Source organism: Etheostoma spectabile, chromosome 5 (assembly GCF_008692095.1).
Source record: "Etheostoma spectabile isolate EspeVRDwgs_2016 chromosome 5, UIUC_Espe_1.0, whole genome shotgun sequence".
NCBI classification, from domain to species: domain Eukaryota; kingdom Metazoa; phylum Chordata; class Actinopteri; order Perciformes; family Percidae; genus Etheostoma; species Etheostoma spectabile.
In genome coordinates this window covers 17,051,389-17,070,119 of record NC_045737.1, presented here as the reverse complement: position 1 = coordinate 17,070,119, position 18,731 = coordinate 17,051,389, and the positions used below count along the sequence as shown (strand labels likewise).

At 38.6% G+C, this 18,731-nt stretch overlaps 2 protein-coding genes across 3 annotated transcripts in view; both read right to left on the bottom strand.

The window, feature by feature from the left end:
• Positions 1-48: 48 nt before the first annotated feature.
• Positions 49-18,731, bottom strand: part of wsb2 (WD repeat and SOCS box containing 2) — a 28,478-nt gene continuing 9,795 nt past the window's right edge. The window contains exons 2-10 of one of the 2 annotated variants that reach the window (XM_032517102.1): positions 6,986-7,134; positions 6,462-6,630; positions 5,804-6,006; positions 5,573-5,704; positions 4,100-4,200; positions 1,974-2,170; positions 1,393-1,482; positions 1,163-1,279; positions 49-636 (exon numbers count right to left, since the gene is read on the bottom strand). In XM_032517102.1, coding sequence (XP_032372993.1) covers positions 423-636; positions 1,163-1,279; positions 1,393-1,482; positions 1,974-2,170; positions 4,100-4,200; positions 5,573-5,704; positions 5,804-6,006; positions 6,462-6,630; positions 6,986-7,025 — 1,263 coding nt within the window. In that variant the 5' untranslated portion in view covers positions 7,026-7,134 and the 3' untranslated portion in view covers positions 49-422. Of the gene's footprint in view, positions 637-1,162; positions 1,280-1,392; positions 1,483-1,973; positions 2,171-4,099; positions 4,201-5,572; positions 5,705-5,803; positions 6,007-6,461; positions 6,631-6,985; positions 7,239-18,731 lie in introns of those variants that run through there. The other variant, XM_032517103.1, reaches the window with a different exon arrangement.
• Positions 7,925-17,353, bottom strand: vsig10 (V-set and immunoglobulin domain containing 10). The gene is made up of 9 exons (XM_032517104.1): positions 17,083-17,353; positions 16,659-16,970; positions 14,403-14,708; positions 12,406-12,696; positions 10,938-11,222; positions 10,517-10,630; positions 10,310-10,322; positions 8,821-8,960; positions 7,925-8,725 (listed from the first exon to the last, which is right to left on the bottom strand). Exons 1-9 carry the CDS (start codon positions 17,132-17,134, stop codon positions 8,631-8,633), a joined length of 1,608 nt encoding a protein of 535 aa, XP_032372995.1. The 5' UTR covers positions 17,135-17,353; the 3' UTR covers positions 7,925-8,630.

Sequence of the window (18,731 nt, the reverse complement as noted above, 5' to 3'; positions counted from 1 at the left end):
AAGTACAACACCATCTACAACTGTAACAATATGTCTTGGACATGTACACGTGTTTGAATTGGTTTAATAAAATTATTTCTTATCAACATGTGCAGGTACAGTACTGTAGTAGAAGTGCTGTTTTATGATGAGCAGAAATTTATACGTGATATTTACACAATAAATTAATAGTATAAAATTTTGATATTCAAGTCACATTATCTTGTGAACATCGAGTTTATGTATCATCATACAGTAACAGTGCAATAAATGAAATCCTAAATGTAGGAATGTTAAAATAGATTACAATAAGAGATGCTTCCTGTGCTAAATCCAGCTTTGGTAACATCTCTTAAAACGGCACACAAAAGGCTTTTAGTATCGATATGAGGCGGTGCATGACAATCACTAGCTGTAAATGTCAGTTCTTGTGGGTAAGGTTCCTATTTAAGCCACTCCTCTTCATCAGAGGAGCAGCAGGTCTCTAAGCGGTCGGGGATGTTTCTGTAAGTGAGGTACTCGAGAATCCTCTTGGGGAGGGGCAGCGGCTCCATCTGGTGTGTGGAGACCGAGTGGCGCAGGATGGATCGACACAAGTGGCACAGGCTGGGCACGGTCCTGGGCGCCCTCCAGAACCTCACGTGACCGTCTCTGGTTCTGTCACAAGAGGGCAGTCGTGGGACGTAACCAAACATTTACCAAAGTACAAATTTGAGGTACTTTACACTTTCTACATTTCAGAGGTAAATATTGTAATTTTTACTCCACTACGTTCATCTGACAGATTAAGTTACTATCTTCTTTAAAAATTAAGATTTTTGCACATAAAACACATGTAGTTCATAAAATACTATATTACTCATACTACACACCAATACAACGGCCTACAAGTCTAGCTGACATGATTAGGCAATTAAACAGAACTGTTTTGATAATTTCCAGTTTCTGTGAGGATTTTTCTGCATTTAGTACTTTCAATACTTTACATTTTTACTTAAGTAACATTTTCAATGCAGGACTTTTACTAGGAAGGGATATATCTTACGCTGAAAATTGGAAGTGTAATTGGGTTAAATTTTGCAGTCGTTTGGTGACATGAGATGTTGGTTATTTCTAAATCCACCTTTAAAGTCTACACGCAGTAGGTTTCAAATTGTTACTGGTGTTTTAAAGGATTTTTTACCCTGTGGCGACCACCCCCCCTCGTGGATGGTAGTTGCAGCAGAGTCCGTTCGAGTCTCTGTCCACTTTTGTCTGCATCACCATGCCTTTCTGTCCCGGCTCCCAGATCCGGAGAGCCCTGTGAACACATCACATCAGTCTAAATAAATTATATATACACCATTCTGTCCAGTGTACCAAACATTTACATGATGAAATAATAAAAGATGCATGAAATGTTAAACTACTCACCTGTCGTCAGTCACCATCGCCAAGTACAACCCGTTGGGAGAGAACTGTATTGCTGAGATTTGTTTTTGCCTGTAATCTTCAGCATAATCACTGTAAATAAAAGATACAGGAGTTTTTAAGAATGATATTGCCCTGTACTAGGTAACCATAGTCAGAAATCCTTAATGCCTAAGACTTGGATGTTAAGTTTCATATTACATACAAACAAAAAAACAGAAAACAGGTTGCATGAGACATAGGACACGTACTTTGCATCTGATGTAAACGGTGACAGTGCAGTGTAGGATGCCTTTAGTTTCCAGTTTCAAACTTGTGGAACTAATTTGCTCAGTTCTGGTGAAAACTATTAAAAAAATAAAACTCCAAATCCCATTTCTTTGGAGTTTTGGATTTGAAACGTTTTACCGAAAGTGCTGGAGATGCTATTTATTGTCTTAGTGGGCGTCAAAGAAGTGCAGGCCAAGATGCATTTTCCACCCATGTGAAGGTCTGGGATATGACTTTTAGGAAAACACATGCTTTCCATTTACAATACCAAATATTCTGTACATTTTGAGACTGAAAGCTGGGTGTAAACTTACAGCAGAGTGGCCAGTTTCTCTGCAGTGTACGGGTCCCAGAGGTCGATCCACCAGCTGGAGCCACTGAAAGCTGCCGTGGCGAGCACTGCTCCGTCAGGAGAGAAGTCACAGGAAGACAGGAGGTACAAGGTCTTGTGGATCCCTCCTGACAGGTTCCTGATGAACGTATATGACCGCAGACTCCACAGACACACCATCTGATGAAAGTAAAATTACAACGGGTTAATGAGTCTCCATACACTGGTGTAAGGATCACCGTTTTTAATTTGAAATAATTAGTGTACGTTCAGTCAAGGGCCAGGCTCAAAGTCATTCTGCCCCGGGGTATTTCCTGCAGACTTTGCAACGTCAGAGAATCTAGCGATTCGATTTTCACTGTACTGACTCAGTGAATGGCAACAGGACAGGCTGGAGCATGCAGCACAGTTTAAAGTGCTTTTGGCCCAATCCCAAAGTCCGGACCAATGTGGAATTTCAAAGGGCGCGAGGGTTTGAGTACACACACACACTTACCGAGGCCTTTCCATGAGTCTGCATTGATGCAGACTTCACCAAAGGGAATTACCAACAGTTCAAAGCGTTTACCGCGGAGACCGTGGGGAAATCCGGAAATTACAAAAAGGTAAACAACAGCACGACACACGACCACGGAACGGACCTGTTGTCACGCTTGTAAAACAAGAATTAGAACATTTGGAGTCAGCCAGCCGTCTCCTGTGCCTTGGCCATGTGAAAAGCAACAATCTTAAAATGAAAATATTCAAACTGGCAAGTGTCAGCAACATCTTGGTTATTAAACGTCGCCACGGTAATGATCTCATGAAGTGCTGTCCCAATCGTATTTTTATACCTATCTGAACCCATGTAGCCTCACACACTCACTCACTTAAATTTATACTGTTTGTTTATTGAAATTACAATTTCCCCACTTAGCACCTGAGACCAATTAAGTCTGAGTCTTTAGTCCTCAGGGCTCACTTTGGGATTGGGCCAGTGTGATCTTTAAGTCTTGAATTACAGTTTTTGCAGAAATTTGCAACACTACACAGTAATTTAACACTAGTCAGTCTGAACCTGAGCACTATGAATATACCTTAGTGAGCTCACCTCTTTTGTGAAAACGTAGCGACCATGGAGGCAGTGAGAGGAAGAGAAAGAGGTAGAGGAGTAGGAGGCCAGACTCTAACGTAAGGCGAGATCCATAATCTATCCACCCTAAAACTTTTTTTGTTTACAATTGCATTGTATAATTTTACTGCAATTATTTGCGTTGTTTGTTTACAGTAATATGTTGTATTTATTGCTGTACTGTAATTCTACTTTTCTTGTTTTTTGCAATGGGAAAAATAAACTGTCTATATTTTTTTTGGAAGTCTTTCTATTTTTGCGTTCATTGAAATGTAGTTAGATGATCTTTCACAGAAGCCTGTATGAGAAAATACGTATACGCGTAGTAAGGACAGAAGTGTTTTGTATAAAGTACATCAGTGTGTTGCTTTGGCATTTTGAAAAAGGATTGTTACCTTTTGATTGCAGGAGGTTCATTTTTAAATAGAAGTGAGATATTTATCTCCAAGTGATTGTCTTATTTGGCTTGTGTGAAGAGTTTTGACACAATGAGCCACATTCTGTGACAATTGCGTGAGCAATGGGCAAAAACTGTCAACACTGTAAGCGGTCTACTTTTTTTGGCAAATAAGGTGTGAAACTAGCAGTTTTACATGAGTGGGAAGAGCCTCCCAGTGCCCCAAATGCCTCTGAACAAAGTTTGTTCAGTCAGAAAGATTTTGGACAGCTTGGATATTGAGAAGTATTGTAGTTTTGTCTACACAGATAATGAAAAAAAACCTATAAATACATAAAAACATGCACAAAAGTATATATTTGTATATGAAAATAAAGTCCTTCGGGATAATTTTACTGTAAGAACGGTACTTCTTTGCCACTTGTACACTTCTATCTCGGCTCTGGTCTTTGCTGTTGCAGACTGCAATTTCCCCACTGAGGGACAAATAAAGGTTTTCTTATTTCTTCTTATCATTCAGTCATGCATTTTCTTTTATGTGTTACAATGTCTGGCTTTACATTGAAGATGAAACAACATACTTTAAAATTATATTACTCACTCTGTCAAATCTACCAACGGACGCAATCATGCTGCAGTCTGAGGATACACAGCAGCAGCTGATCCAGTCTTTATGGCCAGAAAGCACCTGCACCTTTTTACCTTCAGCAAACAGAATACAAAGTCTCACTGAACTGAATGAGGCACACAGCAAAATCATCACAAAAACAACATTCACATAATCTTCTGAAGTGGTGGAGAACGTGACTCGTTTGTGTGTGAATGTGAAGACTTTTCTTTAACCTCATACATTCGAACAGGAGGTTTAGTTCAGTTGGACTGCACGGTGACAAACACAGAGGTGAAGTGATGAACACACATTTTGTGTAACTGATGATTTAAAAAAATGAAATTTCACACACTATTTTCTATGCTATTTCCCACTGTTTATGAATGCATACCAGACTGATATCCAACATTCCAGGCAGCCATTGGTTTCAGTTAATATCAAGTACAATATGATTCATATATAAAGTATGAAATTCAGTTTGCAGAAGCTTGAAACCTGTTGGGTAACACCTCCCAGAGAGCAATTAACGGCTTTAATGTTTGACAAGGGACAGTTCCATGTAGATGTGTTAAAAAATGTTATGACATTGTACAGTCCAGTCAGCTGACAAAAATTGTGTGTTTATGAGCAATGTTGTCAGCGAACCAAAAACTGAGCACAAGTAATATGGAAACATGTACACCATAAATGTCACAATGATAGCTTCATGCATTTCTAAAGATTTGAGCTGGAAATATCATTTGTGTTAAATTCAGAGGACAGCTTTGAAAATGGCAAGGTAGACCTTATCCTAATTTGTCAAATCAGTAGAACGCTGGAATGTCAGATTTTCCCTCTGTGTTTGAACACCCCAACAAGAACACTTTTTTTTTTAAATTCCAATACCGCTTTAGGATTATAATTCCTTTGCCAGGACAAAAACTGTTAAAATGGGTTCTGGAATGGATTACCAATTAAATGAATTACCAATATCATTCCTGATTGGCATTTAATAAACCCACTGGCTGCCTGAAAGGATGGAAATTAATATCAAAACATATGGTATGCTTTGGGTGAAGATTACAGTAATGTAATGGACAATATCTCATAATGTAATGGTTCTTTATATATATATATATATATATATATATATATATATATATATATATATATATATATATATATATATATATATATATATATATATATATATATACCCTAAATGTAAACAACTATCTACTTCCACTATTTAGCCATGGAACAGTATGTTTGCATTGCATTTTGATAAGTAAACACTAAGAGTCATATTAGCAAGGATTGTTTGTGAACACAACTCAATATGGTCTTAGCACAGATGGAAGAGGAGGTGAAAAAATGACTCTTCTTACTCTACTTGAAAAATAATTTACTTATTTTCGTAAGGATGTAGTTGTTGAAGAAGTGGCGAGTCTGGACTTTACATCCGTAAAAATAAAATACACAAACCTTTCTGAGCCAGGTCCCAAATTCTCAATGTCTTGTCCCGAGAAGATGAAATAAGTGTGAGTGTCCCGTTCTGAGGAAAGACCAGGTCCCTAACAACACCTTCGTGTCCATGGAGATCAAATACAGCATCACCTGAAAATACATAAAAAGCACAAAAATCAGCCACAAGATACTTGTCACATCTAGAAACAGCTCAGGTGACATCCTCAGCAGTAGAAATAAAGATCTCACCTGTTAACACATTCCAGATTTTGATCACCCCGTTCTCCAAACCTGTGGCCAGAAGCAGGCTTTTGTTCCACTTTGATGATGTTTTAGCTGGGCGTGGTGCTGCAGCTGATTTTGGAGGTCTGGGTCCGAAAGCGAGGCCCCACACTGGATGACCACAGCTGAAGCTCTTGTCTCCTCGGTCGGTCTCTCCATTCTGACTGTCTCTGTGAGAAGAGCATCAAGTATGCAAATACAATAAAAAACTCAGGTGTAGACAGGTGTGAAGCTGGAGAAGGTGATTAAATTAGGCTGCATTTAGGTGCTTTTTAATTTACTCACTTGACAATTCATTGCACAAAGCTTTGTTTATCTGTAACACTTTGGGTCTTCATGATATAAAAACCAGCCCAGAAACTGATGGTGACAGTCATTTTAGCATTTTATATTTTGGACAAATTCTGCAAAGAAAAAGGTATTCTTCAAAAGTCATATTTAGGCTTTATTATTCTTCACTTTTAGTTATAATAGGTCTTTGATAGCCTCGTTCCATGTCTATGTGGCTTGATTTCTTCCATGGATAAACAGTCACCATGTTACTCCTACCCTTTTTACTCAACTTCGAACGTACGAGGGACACCTGAATGCATCGCGTGTGGATTAAATGTACAGGTCAACCTACTCGGAGTCGAGAGGCCAGGCGACCACCCAGACGATCCCGTGTCCCATCGACCAGGCGAACCAGGCTCCGTCCGGGGAGAAGTCCACGCTCCAGGTCTCACATCCCGCCCGGCCCTCCAAGGACGGAGGACGCCTGGTCTTCAGCTCCAGGACAAGAGCTGGCTCGGACACTGGATGAGGACGGAATAAAGGATCACATACATTAACATTATTCTTCACCAGCTCCGCCACATTATTATCAAACCGCCTCCAGGGCTCGGCTGTGCGTTTTCCTCGGGAGGTTTACCGCTGCCTGGTTACGGAACGGTATGCGTGCAGTTTAGTGTCCCATATTCCCCGTAACGTAACTCTAACCCTAATATACCCCTATCCTAACCTTAACCACTCGAAGTCAAATGCCTAACCCAAACTAATAGAGCGGCTTGGTCTTGGCGTGGCCATTGTGGAATAAACTACACGTCTGTCTACGGAACGTTGCAATAACAGCAACGACCTAGCTCATGTTATTCATAATATGTGACTTACGCGTCATTTGCAGCTCCGCTTTGGTTCCCATGGAGCACATAGTTTCTTTCTTCACATTATTCGCTTTAACTTCCTGAATTTGTCCTCCCTGTTGGACTGCAGTTGTCCATTTCAACGAAGGCAAGACACAGTTTTGTCCGGAGAGAGAGCTGCCCTCGTACCTGCGATAGCGTTTGCAATGTGAAAAATGTGCGAGTAGGAAACAAAACGTCATAGACGGTATAAGAAATGTTCAGCTGATTTCCGGCACGAAGTCACGTTGTACCATTGGCTACACCGTTGTCACGTGTTTATATTACGTAACCTCAAAGCCACGCAGCACCCCTTCTATTCATTAAATGATAATGCATGTTAACAAACCCTTTGGAATCCACTGTTTACACACATGTATGATGTCAACCAGTGATGTAATTAATATAATATGATGCTGGTCAGATCAGATCAGTTGAAATTAGCAATATACATTTTATTTTCTTGCCAAGATTGAAAAAAAGAGTAAGTGTCCAAATGTCAGACTGAACAGAAAAGCATGTTACTTTATTTTATTTTGACTTCTACTGAAACCAAGTACAAAAAACAATCATAGACGTCAAATGTTGCATAGCCTACTATGATTAAAAAAACATATAAATATAAAATATTTAAAAACAATTTAAAAAAAAAATGAAGATGGATGATGTGGTTGAACAGCCATTAAAATGGCATACTGGCTTTAAATATTTTACTTGGCAAAAATGATCACGTTGAATTAAGGTTGTGATTCACTTAACTGGAATTGATTTTTAAATCAATTTTAGTGTTGCAAGTAACTTGTTTTTATGATAGTTACTGAATAATATTAAGTACATCAAGTAATTATTTTAATAAATTTAGCTCTAACTACTCAAGGGGATATTCAAAAGAAAATTTGTCTCACACTGTTACAGTAAGACCGTTGTCGTATTTCTTCTCTTATAGGCTAGTGCTACCATTTCTAGATGCCGATTGCCTGTGATTTTACTCCCAGATTATAAATTAAATATTTACAGGGAACAAAAGGCATGCCCAAAATATTGCTATATTACCAATAGACATACTGAGTCAAAAAAAAATTGTGATATTTCACTCTCACCATTGCCCAAATCTCATGTAAACTTGATCTGATAAAGATGAAGGGAAAAAAAAAAAACACGTTTCAGTTTTTAACCTTCTCTACATCATACACACATGAGACTAACTGACAAAACACCACCACATTTTTAAAATGATTCCATACTAGAGTTGTGTTCTAGACTGCGACAGTCATAGTTAATCTGTAAAGGCCATGCGCAGAGTGGGAATGTACGTAAATCAATAAGTTATGAATGACCAAAGCCATTGTCACATCACATTTAGTTTAAGCAGCTTCATTTACAGCACACATCTCAACATCAGAACATATTCAAAATGCTGTACAGACAAATCAATCAACAAATCAACAACCATAAAAATATTCATACAAAAATTCAAAACCCAATTAAAAAAAAAAAAAAAAAAAAAAAAAAAAGGAGCTGATTTTTTTTTTTTTTTTATACATGTGCCTTCCACCGATTCTGTTCACATTGTCATTGGGAGTGGATAGTATTTACCTAAATAGGAAAAAACCCTTCTCTAAAACACCCAATACCTAAAATGTTACAAGCTCCACTGGCTCTTCCCTGTGTACAGTATCTTCCTGCTGCTGTGGGCTTGTGTCAGCTGTTTCTGCATCCTCATGATCACCTAAACAAAGAGGTACATTTTTACATTACCAAACATTTTTACACTTCATTCACAAACAATTGAATCAATGGCAAACTGCCATGATGTAAACATACTTAATGGGATCCGATGTATCTGGACGAGCGTTGTGTGGTGTCCGTTGGTCAACGGAGGCAGCCGGGGAACGGCATCTTGAAAGATCTGCTCGTCGTCTGACTCCACCAGACTTAGCACGTCTCCACTGTCCTCCATTTGCCTGGACAGCGGAAACAGTATTGGGACATTAGAGTGCACCTGCAGGAACTACATGATCAATACCTGAGACTCAAAAAGCATGAGCTTGCAGATTAGTCTGGTTATCATGCTACTTTTACACAGATATATCATCTCATTTTTATTGGCAACATTTTTTTTTTTAAATCTTATCTAATTTGTTTATCTTATTTATTATTTCTAGCATATTTCTGGTATTTTTGGTTGGTGAGTATGGGTGTTTTTCCTTGGTAACTTGCTACTTGCAACAGTAATTTCCCAATATGGGATTAATCAAGTGTATCTATCTATCTCTATCTGCATTCTGGGAATTATTTTTTGTTGTGCCATCATCTGTGTCCAAATTCAAAAGAGGTTTGGTGAGGTTTCGTGAATGTAGTGCACATTGGAACTGGACTTTTTGATCACTAGTAGCAATATGGAGCAACGTTTTTAGAGTGCTTTCTGTGGGATAAGGACTCCCGTGCACATAACACACAGTAACACTATTCAACAGTGTTAACATAGCAATTCGCCGACAATGTAAAGAAGAATACAAACAAGCAGAAAAATCTGCTCTGCATGTTTTATTGCATTCAACACATTGATGAGGCCTAACAATATACACAATGTGTCTTGGTTAGAAACACTGAATGTAAACAAATATAATTAAAAAAAAAACTTAACTTGGTACCTTTTAAGTTTACTCAAAGATGCCAGTGTGCAAAATAACTGCTTGATGTTGACACATTTGTCCCAAACTGCCGAGCACAATGGACATTTAGGAGTGTATAGACATGAGAAGAAGATTGGTACCACATCTTCTTAGATAATGCAAAAGAAAAGCAAATAAGCATATTCCCCAAAATGTTTAACTAATCCTTCAATAGAATGTGCCTTGCAGCTGCATTGCAGCATGGTCTATTAAGGCCATAATAAATGCAGAAGATGGCATCTGTGCTTTTTTTCAGATGGGTTTATGATTACTGAACACAGGTGTCGAATGATGAGACAAGATAGAAGCTCAGGCTGCTTAATCTGATTTTTACTGTTGCAACAAATACAATTTATTTCAATTTGAGCTTTAAAGATAATATTGTAACATGACCAAATGGTGGAACGAGCTCCCCATTGGCATCAGGACAGCTGCAAGTCTACACATCTTCCGCCGCAGATCATGGTCATAGTAAAAGCAAAGAAACTTGAAACTTACATGTTGCACTAACATACTAAGTAAGATAAATAAGATCAAACCCAGACTGTAGTACATAAGATATTTTGGCTCATTTAATGGTTTGGGTGACTAAAATAAGCATTTAGTGCAAATTAGATAATTAAATGTGAGATACTCACCCAAAGCCATCTCCTGAAACAAAAATATGCAGAAATTGTGAAATTAGTATTAGCGGACTTTTATGATTAATAATGTACAACTGTTCAGATACTGTATATGAGATTTTAATCTGTGCAAAAACAGAGCAAGACATTGGTAAAGTAGAGCTTTCGCTGCATGCGTTTGTGACTTCTGGGAATATTTTGCAAAGATAAGACAAAAGTTACCCAGAAAAATCCGGTGTCGGTTGGAGTAAGCGAGCTTTGCTATGATTGCGACCAATCCCACAATCAATACAGCTATAAAGACGCCGATGGCTGCTCCTGTGTACGCAGAGGAGGCTGTCGAGACAAAACAAGACGACGGGAGAGAATTATGACGCAGAAAAAGGGTGGAGCAGCAGGTTTTTCAGCATTCCAGAGGTGGAGTTGACACCTGCAGGGCCTGGCTTACTGTTTAAATCTCTACAAATTCATTTGTATGTTGAACTCATTGTTACTTTTCTCTGACGTTAACACTTTTATTTTATTTACTTTAAAAAAAATTAATAAAAAATTGTATCCATTTACGAAAATAAATAGCATGCACATTTTAAACAAATGATTGACCATCTTGCAGCCCAAACCATTCCTCTCATCCCACACTCACTCTTCACAGTGAGGTAGACTTCCAGCTCTTTGACGGCGAGTGGGTTCTCGCTGCGGCAGAAGTAGACGCCTTCGTCGTCCTTGGTGATGTTGAGTATGGTCAGCTTGAAGACGGGGCCTTCCACGGACAGGACGTACTTGGATCCGGGAACAATGACGTCCTGCTTGAGCCCTTTTCTCCACGTGGTGTTTGCAGGGGGGATGGACACGGACTCAGTGCAGGTCAGCGTCAGGCTGGTCGCCTCTAGAGTTGTGACCAGCGGCTCGCCTTTGGGATACGGAGGTTCTGGGAGAGAAGGAAAAAACAACAGATGGTTTTCAATGTAAACATACAATAAACATGATTTGTCCGAAGAGTCGGTACTAATAAAGGTTTACATTATTATTCTAGTTTTCCGCCCGGGGGAATTTAAACCCTAATCCTATTTGACAGAAACACACCATGTCTTCAAAGCTTTAGAAAACTAAGAACGCAGATAAGCTAATGCAAGCTCATAAACTGACACACACTTTTGCGTTATCTCATCGTTTGCACAAACCTGTTATGTGATGATAACCCTTACACTTACTCGGTGACTCACTTAACTGTCTACATGTCCTGTATGCAACACTGTGTCCTCATGGAGACACTTTTAACTGTGTCTGTGTGGCTGGTTGTATCCCTAACACTACTAAACTAGTTATGAGGATATTAATTATGGAATAAAAAATCCTGAGGCCACAACCGCAAATTTTAACGATGTTACAATGAAGTGTATACAGTATCCTGTGATGAAGACGTGGAGAGAATGCCAATTTTAGCCAGATTAGAGTGCACTGTTGTTTTAACATAGGAACATCCATGCCTCTGATAGTCAGTACATCAGTTGTCCCTATGAAAACTGTCCAGTTGTTAATTATCCAAAGTAACGGACACTTTAGTGGAGAGAGAGGTATCTCAATGCTGTGAAAATCCTATTGACATCCATTTCAATGGAGGCACAAATCTCAGAGACGGAGATCTGAAAGCCTCAGCAAATAAACCCAAGTTTACCCAAGACTGCCTACATTCCTAGGCACCATACTAAAGTGTCCCTGTTACTGTGGGTCATTCACAAAGCTCACTGTAGACAGTTTTTACACGGATAATCTTTTTGTTTCTTGAGACAGATACTGCTGCTAAAAAGGAAAAACATTATTTTTCAATAATGTTTGAACCAAAAAACTAAATGATGTCCTGCTAAACCGTACTTGTGGTGGAGGCTGAAACAATCTGTTTGCCAATTGAGAAAATGTGCTTTTGTATTTGGATGAACCAACCCTTTAAATTAAAGTAAGGCTAATACTAAAGGATATTGACTGCAAGGAAACATTGTCAACAATCACAGTGAAGAGTGTCAGTGTGGCTCTGAAGTGGAAAGCACATAAAAGATTCAGCAGTTGCACATCTCAGGATTGTTAAGAGGCTCATTTCACCACAACATGCTTACTGAGGGTAAACGAACACGATTTCTCTTTTCCCTGAGCGAGCGCTGGGTGCTGGGCCATGCATCTCAGCATCTGCCCTTCTGACAGCATCGAGCGGTTCAGCGTCACTGACAGGCTGTCCGTCACCTCTGATGCATAAACTTTTTCTTTCAAGCGAGCTCCTTGGTCACCCGGGCTTTCCACCCAGCGTAGCGTCGGGAGAGGATATGCTCCAAACCAGGTGCAAATAAATTGGACGTGGGAGGCGTCATTTCCTGGTAGCCACATACACTCAGGGTGTCTGTCTGGGACATCTAGTCGGGACAAAAACAGCAGTAAGGAAATTGGCAAAAACTACAAAAAAGCAACAGTGTACTATGATTGCTATCGCTGAAATTTCAAGCAAAATTAGGGCCTTCAATTCTGTGTGTGCATTCATTACACTGGTATTTAGAATTTAAAGGACGAATAAGGAAAACTGTTTCCTGAATATAACAATTCACCCTTGTCTTTTCAAAGTCTCATGGTATTATCTTCTTCATGGAGCATAGGTACAGTAATTAACAGTGCTTATTAAAAAAGGTTCATAGGAGTGTTTCCTTCGCACAAAGAAAGTTGATACTGCATATTTATATTAATCATACTTCATTACACATATCCAGGTCGAAGCTGAAAAGCCTAATAATAATTGGTAAGACATAAATTATTTTGAAGGTTCATAGTGTCCCAATACGTTACCTGGAAGGAACTATGTAGTCATTTGACAGTAGTTAAAAGGAAACTTCTGAGACAATTGTTTGAGTTTAAATAGTTATAGTTAATAGTCTTGGGTTGAGACGTTATTGTTTTCCAGAGGAATATCCTCGAAAGGTCTGCTCAATTTGGAGTCAAGTAAATATTGATTTATGAAGCAGTTATCATTGAAAACGTTATTCCTCAAATACAGGATGTTGTAGTGTTTTCTGTAATGTTTACATGTTCAGCTGAATTGCTAAGCACTGACTGAAATTTTAGCTTGCAGAACACAGGAGTTGTCCTACCGCTGCCTCGATCGGTTGGTTGCTGGTCTAATGCGGTCTCGATTGGTTTGTTTTCTTTTGTTATAGTCTGACTTTGGTGAATCTGAACTAAGTCTTTAGTTAAGCAAAATAAATGCTAGCTGCTAGTGTATGCTTACGTTACCTACGTACTATAGCAAATGCCTCGGTATGAGCCGGCCAGCCCGGGGGACCTATTTTATCGTGAACATATTTATTAACAACAATCTATTTCTGTTGGAGTGTGAATATCATTTTCAAATTTTTATACTTAAGGACCTTTTTAACCAAAGCTCTGAATATGGTTGGAGCTTGCCTTACTGTATAAAAGTCATGCATCAGTGAATAATTGTAGGAAGTTAGCAAAAACACAGGAAATATGTTGAGAATTGAGGAACTCCATTTAATGTATTATCTTACCTCCTGACCCTGCAGATAAAACTGTAAGTTAATAGTACAGTTTATTTAAGTATGATTGTGTTCATGTGCCCAGTATTTCTTGACTTGTTTAAAGTTGGCACTGAATGGTTAATTAGAATGCAGCCATATTTCTGATTTCACGCTTATTCACTTTTTTTTGTAAAGCTGCTTGTGTGAAAACAACATTAAACAGCAGAGAAACATGTTCAAATTTCTCAAACTAAAAGGTACTGAAAAAAAAGTATCTTATTGGTATTGGACTCAGATTTCGAATGGGCACCATTATTTAAACCAAAACATAATGATAATATAACTATAGGCAAAAACAATTTATATTGCTCTATAGTTTTATACTTTCCTCATGGCATTATAAAATCAAGCCTAATAATACTTGCCATTTCCAACACCTCCTCCAAAGTGCAGCCCAATTAATGAAAATAACCCCAAAAATAATACTTTTCAACATTTAGTCCTTTAGTCAGAGAATACACTGGAGAGATAGGTCTTGCAATGCTGGACTAGTCAGAGAAGGGTATTCTGGGTATTCTCCCCATGGTACTTACAGTATACTAACAGCTGTGTGCTCTTATTGGCTGTCTGATGAGAGACGGTGTTGTTAGCAGAGCAGCTGTAAATTCCCTGAGCCCTGGCCTGAATGTCTTCTATCCTGAAGTACAGCCAGGATTTAGAGTCTGTAAACAGCAACTTGTTGCTGGATGAATTTCCGCTGAAGGTCCAGGTCAGCTGCTGAGAGGGGTACGAGGAGCCAGAGCAGTTAAAGAAGACGGTGGAACCCTGATAGGCAATGAGCGTCCCGTTGGACAGCGCAGTGGCTGGGAAAATGGACACAGATATCTTTTCTGGACCACCTGAAAAAGAGTACAAGCAGTGCATTGTTCTCAGGGGTATGTTTGTAATGGGTAAAGGGTAAATCATGATTAACTGTCCTTATATTAAGGTAATAATGTACCAACTACAACTAATGCCCCTTGTCCACTACAACAAATTTGATAACTGATTAATTGGTAAAGCAAATTGTATTGTTTTTTCTCTGTTCTACATCATTGTTGTTGACTTTAGGTTTTGATCTGATGGTTGGATAAAAACAGGCCATATGAAGATATTATTTTGTTAAAATTGTTAGAAAAGCAGCAAATCCTCACAAAGATGGAGCTACGTAAAATCAGTGGAGAGAAAAGAACTTAGATATTACACTTAAAGAGCGTGTACTAGAAATACTGAAGAAAAAAAAACAGTAGGCTGGGATTGCCTCCACACGGCTCTCACAGACCACTCCCAAATATAAATAAATATAAAATATAAATATAAAATAGCCACATTTTTCACGGCCATATGCCATTAATCCACAATATCTTCTGAATGTTTTAAATGTCAAGTCTAGCATTAAAATATGCTTAAAGTACTAAACGTAGCCTACTCATTTTGCAGAATGGCCCACTTCAGAATAAGATGACTGGGTGATAATTATTGATGAATTAATGTGTTTATCACTTTAATGTTGCAGCTAGTAAAAGTAGGGCTAATTTGAATTACCTTGTATACTGCTGGGTAGCTTAAACTATAATAATATATCATAATATATTTGTTTTGTTTTTAATTTTGTGGCTAGTAACTAGGCCTAGATATGTTAAAATAAATTAAGTGGAATGAAAAGTGCAATATTTGTCTCCAGTGGATTAGAATTATAAAGTAACATAGAATGGAAGAACAGGTAGCCTACCTCAAAATTGTACTTGAGTTCAGTACTTGAGTACATATATAGATAAGCCACTTTACGACCAGGTAGTTATAGGAACATAGTTACAGGAATTGTTACTTCTAAACAGTTGTACTAACTACTTCCCCCCAAAACCGGATTGGCCATTTGCATTCGCACTGTCAAATGGCCGTAGTCTGGTAAGAGGGGTAAGGGAGTGACGCAAGCACAGCAACAGTCTTTATAACGTTAAAATCAGAATACAAATACACCAAAAAAGTATTAACTATACACTACATCTAACGTATATAGCCTTTGTCATAATTTAAACAAGACTCCCGAAGAGAAACGGGTCTCTCTCACTTGCCTGTTCCCCTGATTTTCACAAAACTGCTTATATTCAAAATCTAAACAGTTCATTTCTTGCCTAAAATGTCCTCAAAAGTGAATTTAGTGATAAATAAGAAAATTGTCCCCGTTGTTGATCTGTCTGTACGGGAAACCATGACTGTCGTTGACCGAGGTTCCTATGTGGAAAAGGGAACAGCGAAAATACCCTGACCTGAAGTAGGAGCTGAAAGAGTTACAGGAACTGTGGTCAGAGGAACTTAAAAATCCCCAAACTGGTCCAGTCGGAACCACACACACACACACACACACACACACACACACACACACACACACACACACACACACACACACACACACACACACACACACACACACACATATATAGTCTATGGTAGGAACACAAGAAAAAAAAAGGGTTCTAGGAATGTTATGTTTGGAACTGGAAAAATGTCTCTGGTCAGAACATGCCGCCACTGGGTAATGTTTGCTTAAAATCAAAAATGTTTTTTTTACTTTTCTTTCATTTGATTGATCAGTATTTGAAATAACAATTGATAAACAAAAATGATTGGCAGTTGCAGCTTTAAGTATCATTTTCTGTTATATATGGCCACCTGTTTCCGTGTGTGACTGTTAATGTGGAAGAACCAGTTTGTGTTGCTGCTTAAAGAAACTTTAGTGAACACAGAAACCGCCCGCATCCTCCTAGGCCTACTGGTCTCTTTACTAAACATCATGAGCATCCACTTACGGGTTACTTGCAGCAGCGCACGTGCGTGAAAGGTGATGTTGCCTGGCAATGTGGAGCTGCAGTTGTAGGTGCCCTCATCTCCAGGTATCACCCCGTTGATGTTCAGACTCCCATCATGCAGCACTGCGAGGCGCTGCCCTGCGGGTGAAAGGGTCGGCGAAGAGCCGTCACTTCTAATGACTTCTTGTCCGTTTTTCATCCACGTCGTTGAAATCGGTGTCACATTACCGACGGAGTAACACGGAAGTATAACGACGTCGCCCGGTGCGGCTGTCATGGCCGTTTCCGTGGAGTCACCACCCGAAACTGCAGCTATGACAAGAAGAGGACAAGAAGAAAACAATGGTTCGAAACTCACCGGTGTTACCTGGCTGTGTGGTCACAATGAAAATTAAAAAACAAAACAAAAAAAAAAATTACTTACCTGTCGCACACAAACACAGGTGTAGAAGCGCTACAGTTGCGACTATCTCCATGATAACTCCCCAAAAAGCTACATCGCCTTCAAGAAGTAACAAAAGGTCTTCCAGTCCAACCTGTCCGACTAGTCCACCTGTGTGAGCCTGTCTGTAACACGCAGCGACACAGCGGACACCAGTCCGAGCATTATGAGCCACAGCGAACCCACTACGGGGGTGAGCAGTCTGACATGATGTGACTGCTGCAGAGTCGTCGGATCTGCATTGTTTACAGCATCCTGATCCGGAAACTTTGGCACGAACAAACCACACCCTGACCTCACCTTGTTAAAGGGACAGCAACACCTTTTTTTTTGTTCTATTATATTCATCTCATTACTTATCATAGCATGATTATTATTAATGGTAATCTATAGCCTATTATAATATAAGCCATTCAACATCAGCTAAAAACACTGTATTTCCCTTAACTTTTTCATATCATGATTTATAGCTCTAATTTTTTAAGTTGTCTGGAAAATCCATTCTCATGTTTGTATACAATAATAATAATAATAATTCATACGTATTATTAATAATAAACTTTATTTCAGACCCAGGGGGATCCATATCAGAATAAGAACATATACAAACACAAAAATACACAAAAATAAAATTAAAATAAAGCCTTCCACAATGTTCAGTGTCTAGTATACAGACATGTTCGCCAATGGTTCCACAATCTGGAGGAGAATCTGACAGAACTACGTACAGGGTTCGCCAAAATATAATTATAATATAATATTATTAATATTAACAATAATAATAATAATAATAATACCTATAATACCAAACCTATATTATCAAGCTAATATAACAAAACTGTATTAGGACAGATGAGTGTTTACTGCAGTTATATTAATCATTCAGCAGTGTTAATACAATTTCCTCAGACATCAACAACCTTTGTTTTACAGATGTGTAAAGGTTTAGCTGGCTCAACTGTTCATTCTTGACCTTGGAAACAGCAGTAGAGGAAACACTGTATTCATATACGTTCAATTTCTCTTTCTTTTGTTGCTGAGGAGATCGTGTGATGAAGTTTTTTTTTATTGCAGGACAGTAGCAATAGTATTTGCAAGCTTTAGCGTTTTACCTACAAACAATGGTAGCATACTATGGGCTACATTATTAACTGACCTTTCTGCATGGTATGCAAATTAATTGGCAGAATTGTGAATCTAGCTTAAGTTATATGGGCCTAAATTGCAAGGCAACCTTTCCAAATTGTCATAAATAGATTAAAACAGTGTATTAATTACAATTTAAAACACAGAAATTGTACTACTATGATAGCCTATACATAATCTGTAGTAAATAGACTAAATCATGTTTTAGCAGGCTTAACCAGAATAGATAAAGTGGGGATTTGATGAAGCTGTGGTGCTCTGCATGGGCATATCATCTGATTTTTTAAATGAACTGGACTTCGTTTTGTTAAAATTAATAACTAATTGAAAAGTTGCGTGGATTATGGCACAAGGGATGATAATATCATATACTGTGTAGCCTACTTTTTTTTCTCTTTCTTTTTAATCCTGTCTTGTGTTTGTATCTTGTCTCCCCGGTCTTGTGTTCCTGAGTGTCTGTATGTTCTGTTTCCTGTTTTATTTTG

Bases quoted from the DNA above. Each gene is read 5' to 3' on its own strand.
- vsig10 (XM_032517104.1), bottom strand. From the start codon at position 17,134: ATGGAGATAGTCGCAACTGTAGCGCTTCTACACCTGTGTTTGTGTGCG. The intron at 12,697-14,402 runs GTAAGTACCATG...TGTCCCGACTAG, and splicing joins CACACAGCTGTTAGTATACT to ATGTCCCAGACAGACACCCT. The intron at 8,726-8,820 runs GTATGTTTACAT...CTCTTTGTTTAG, and splicing joins GATACATCGGATCCCATTAA to GTGATCATGAGGATGCAGAA.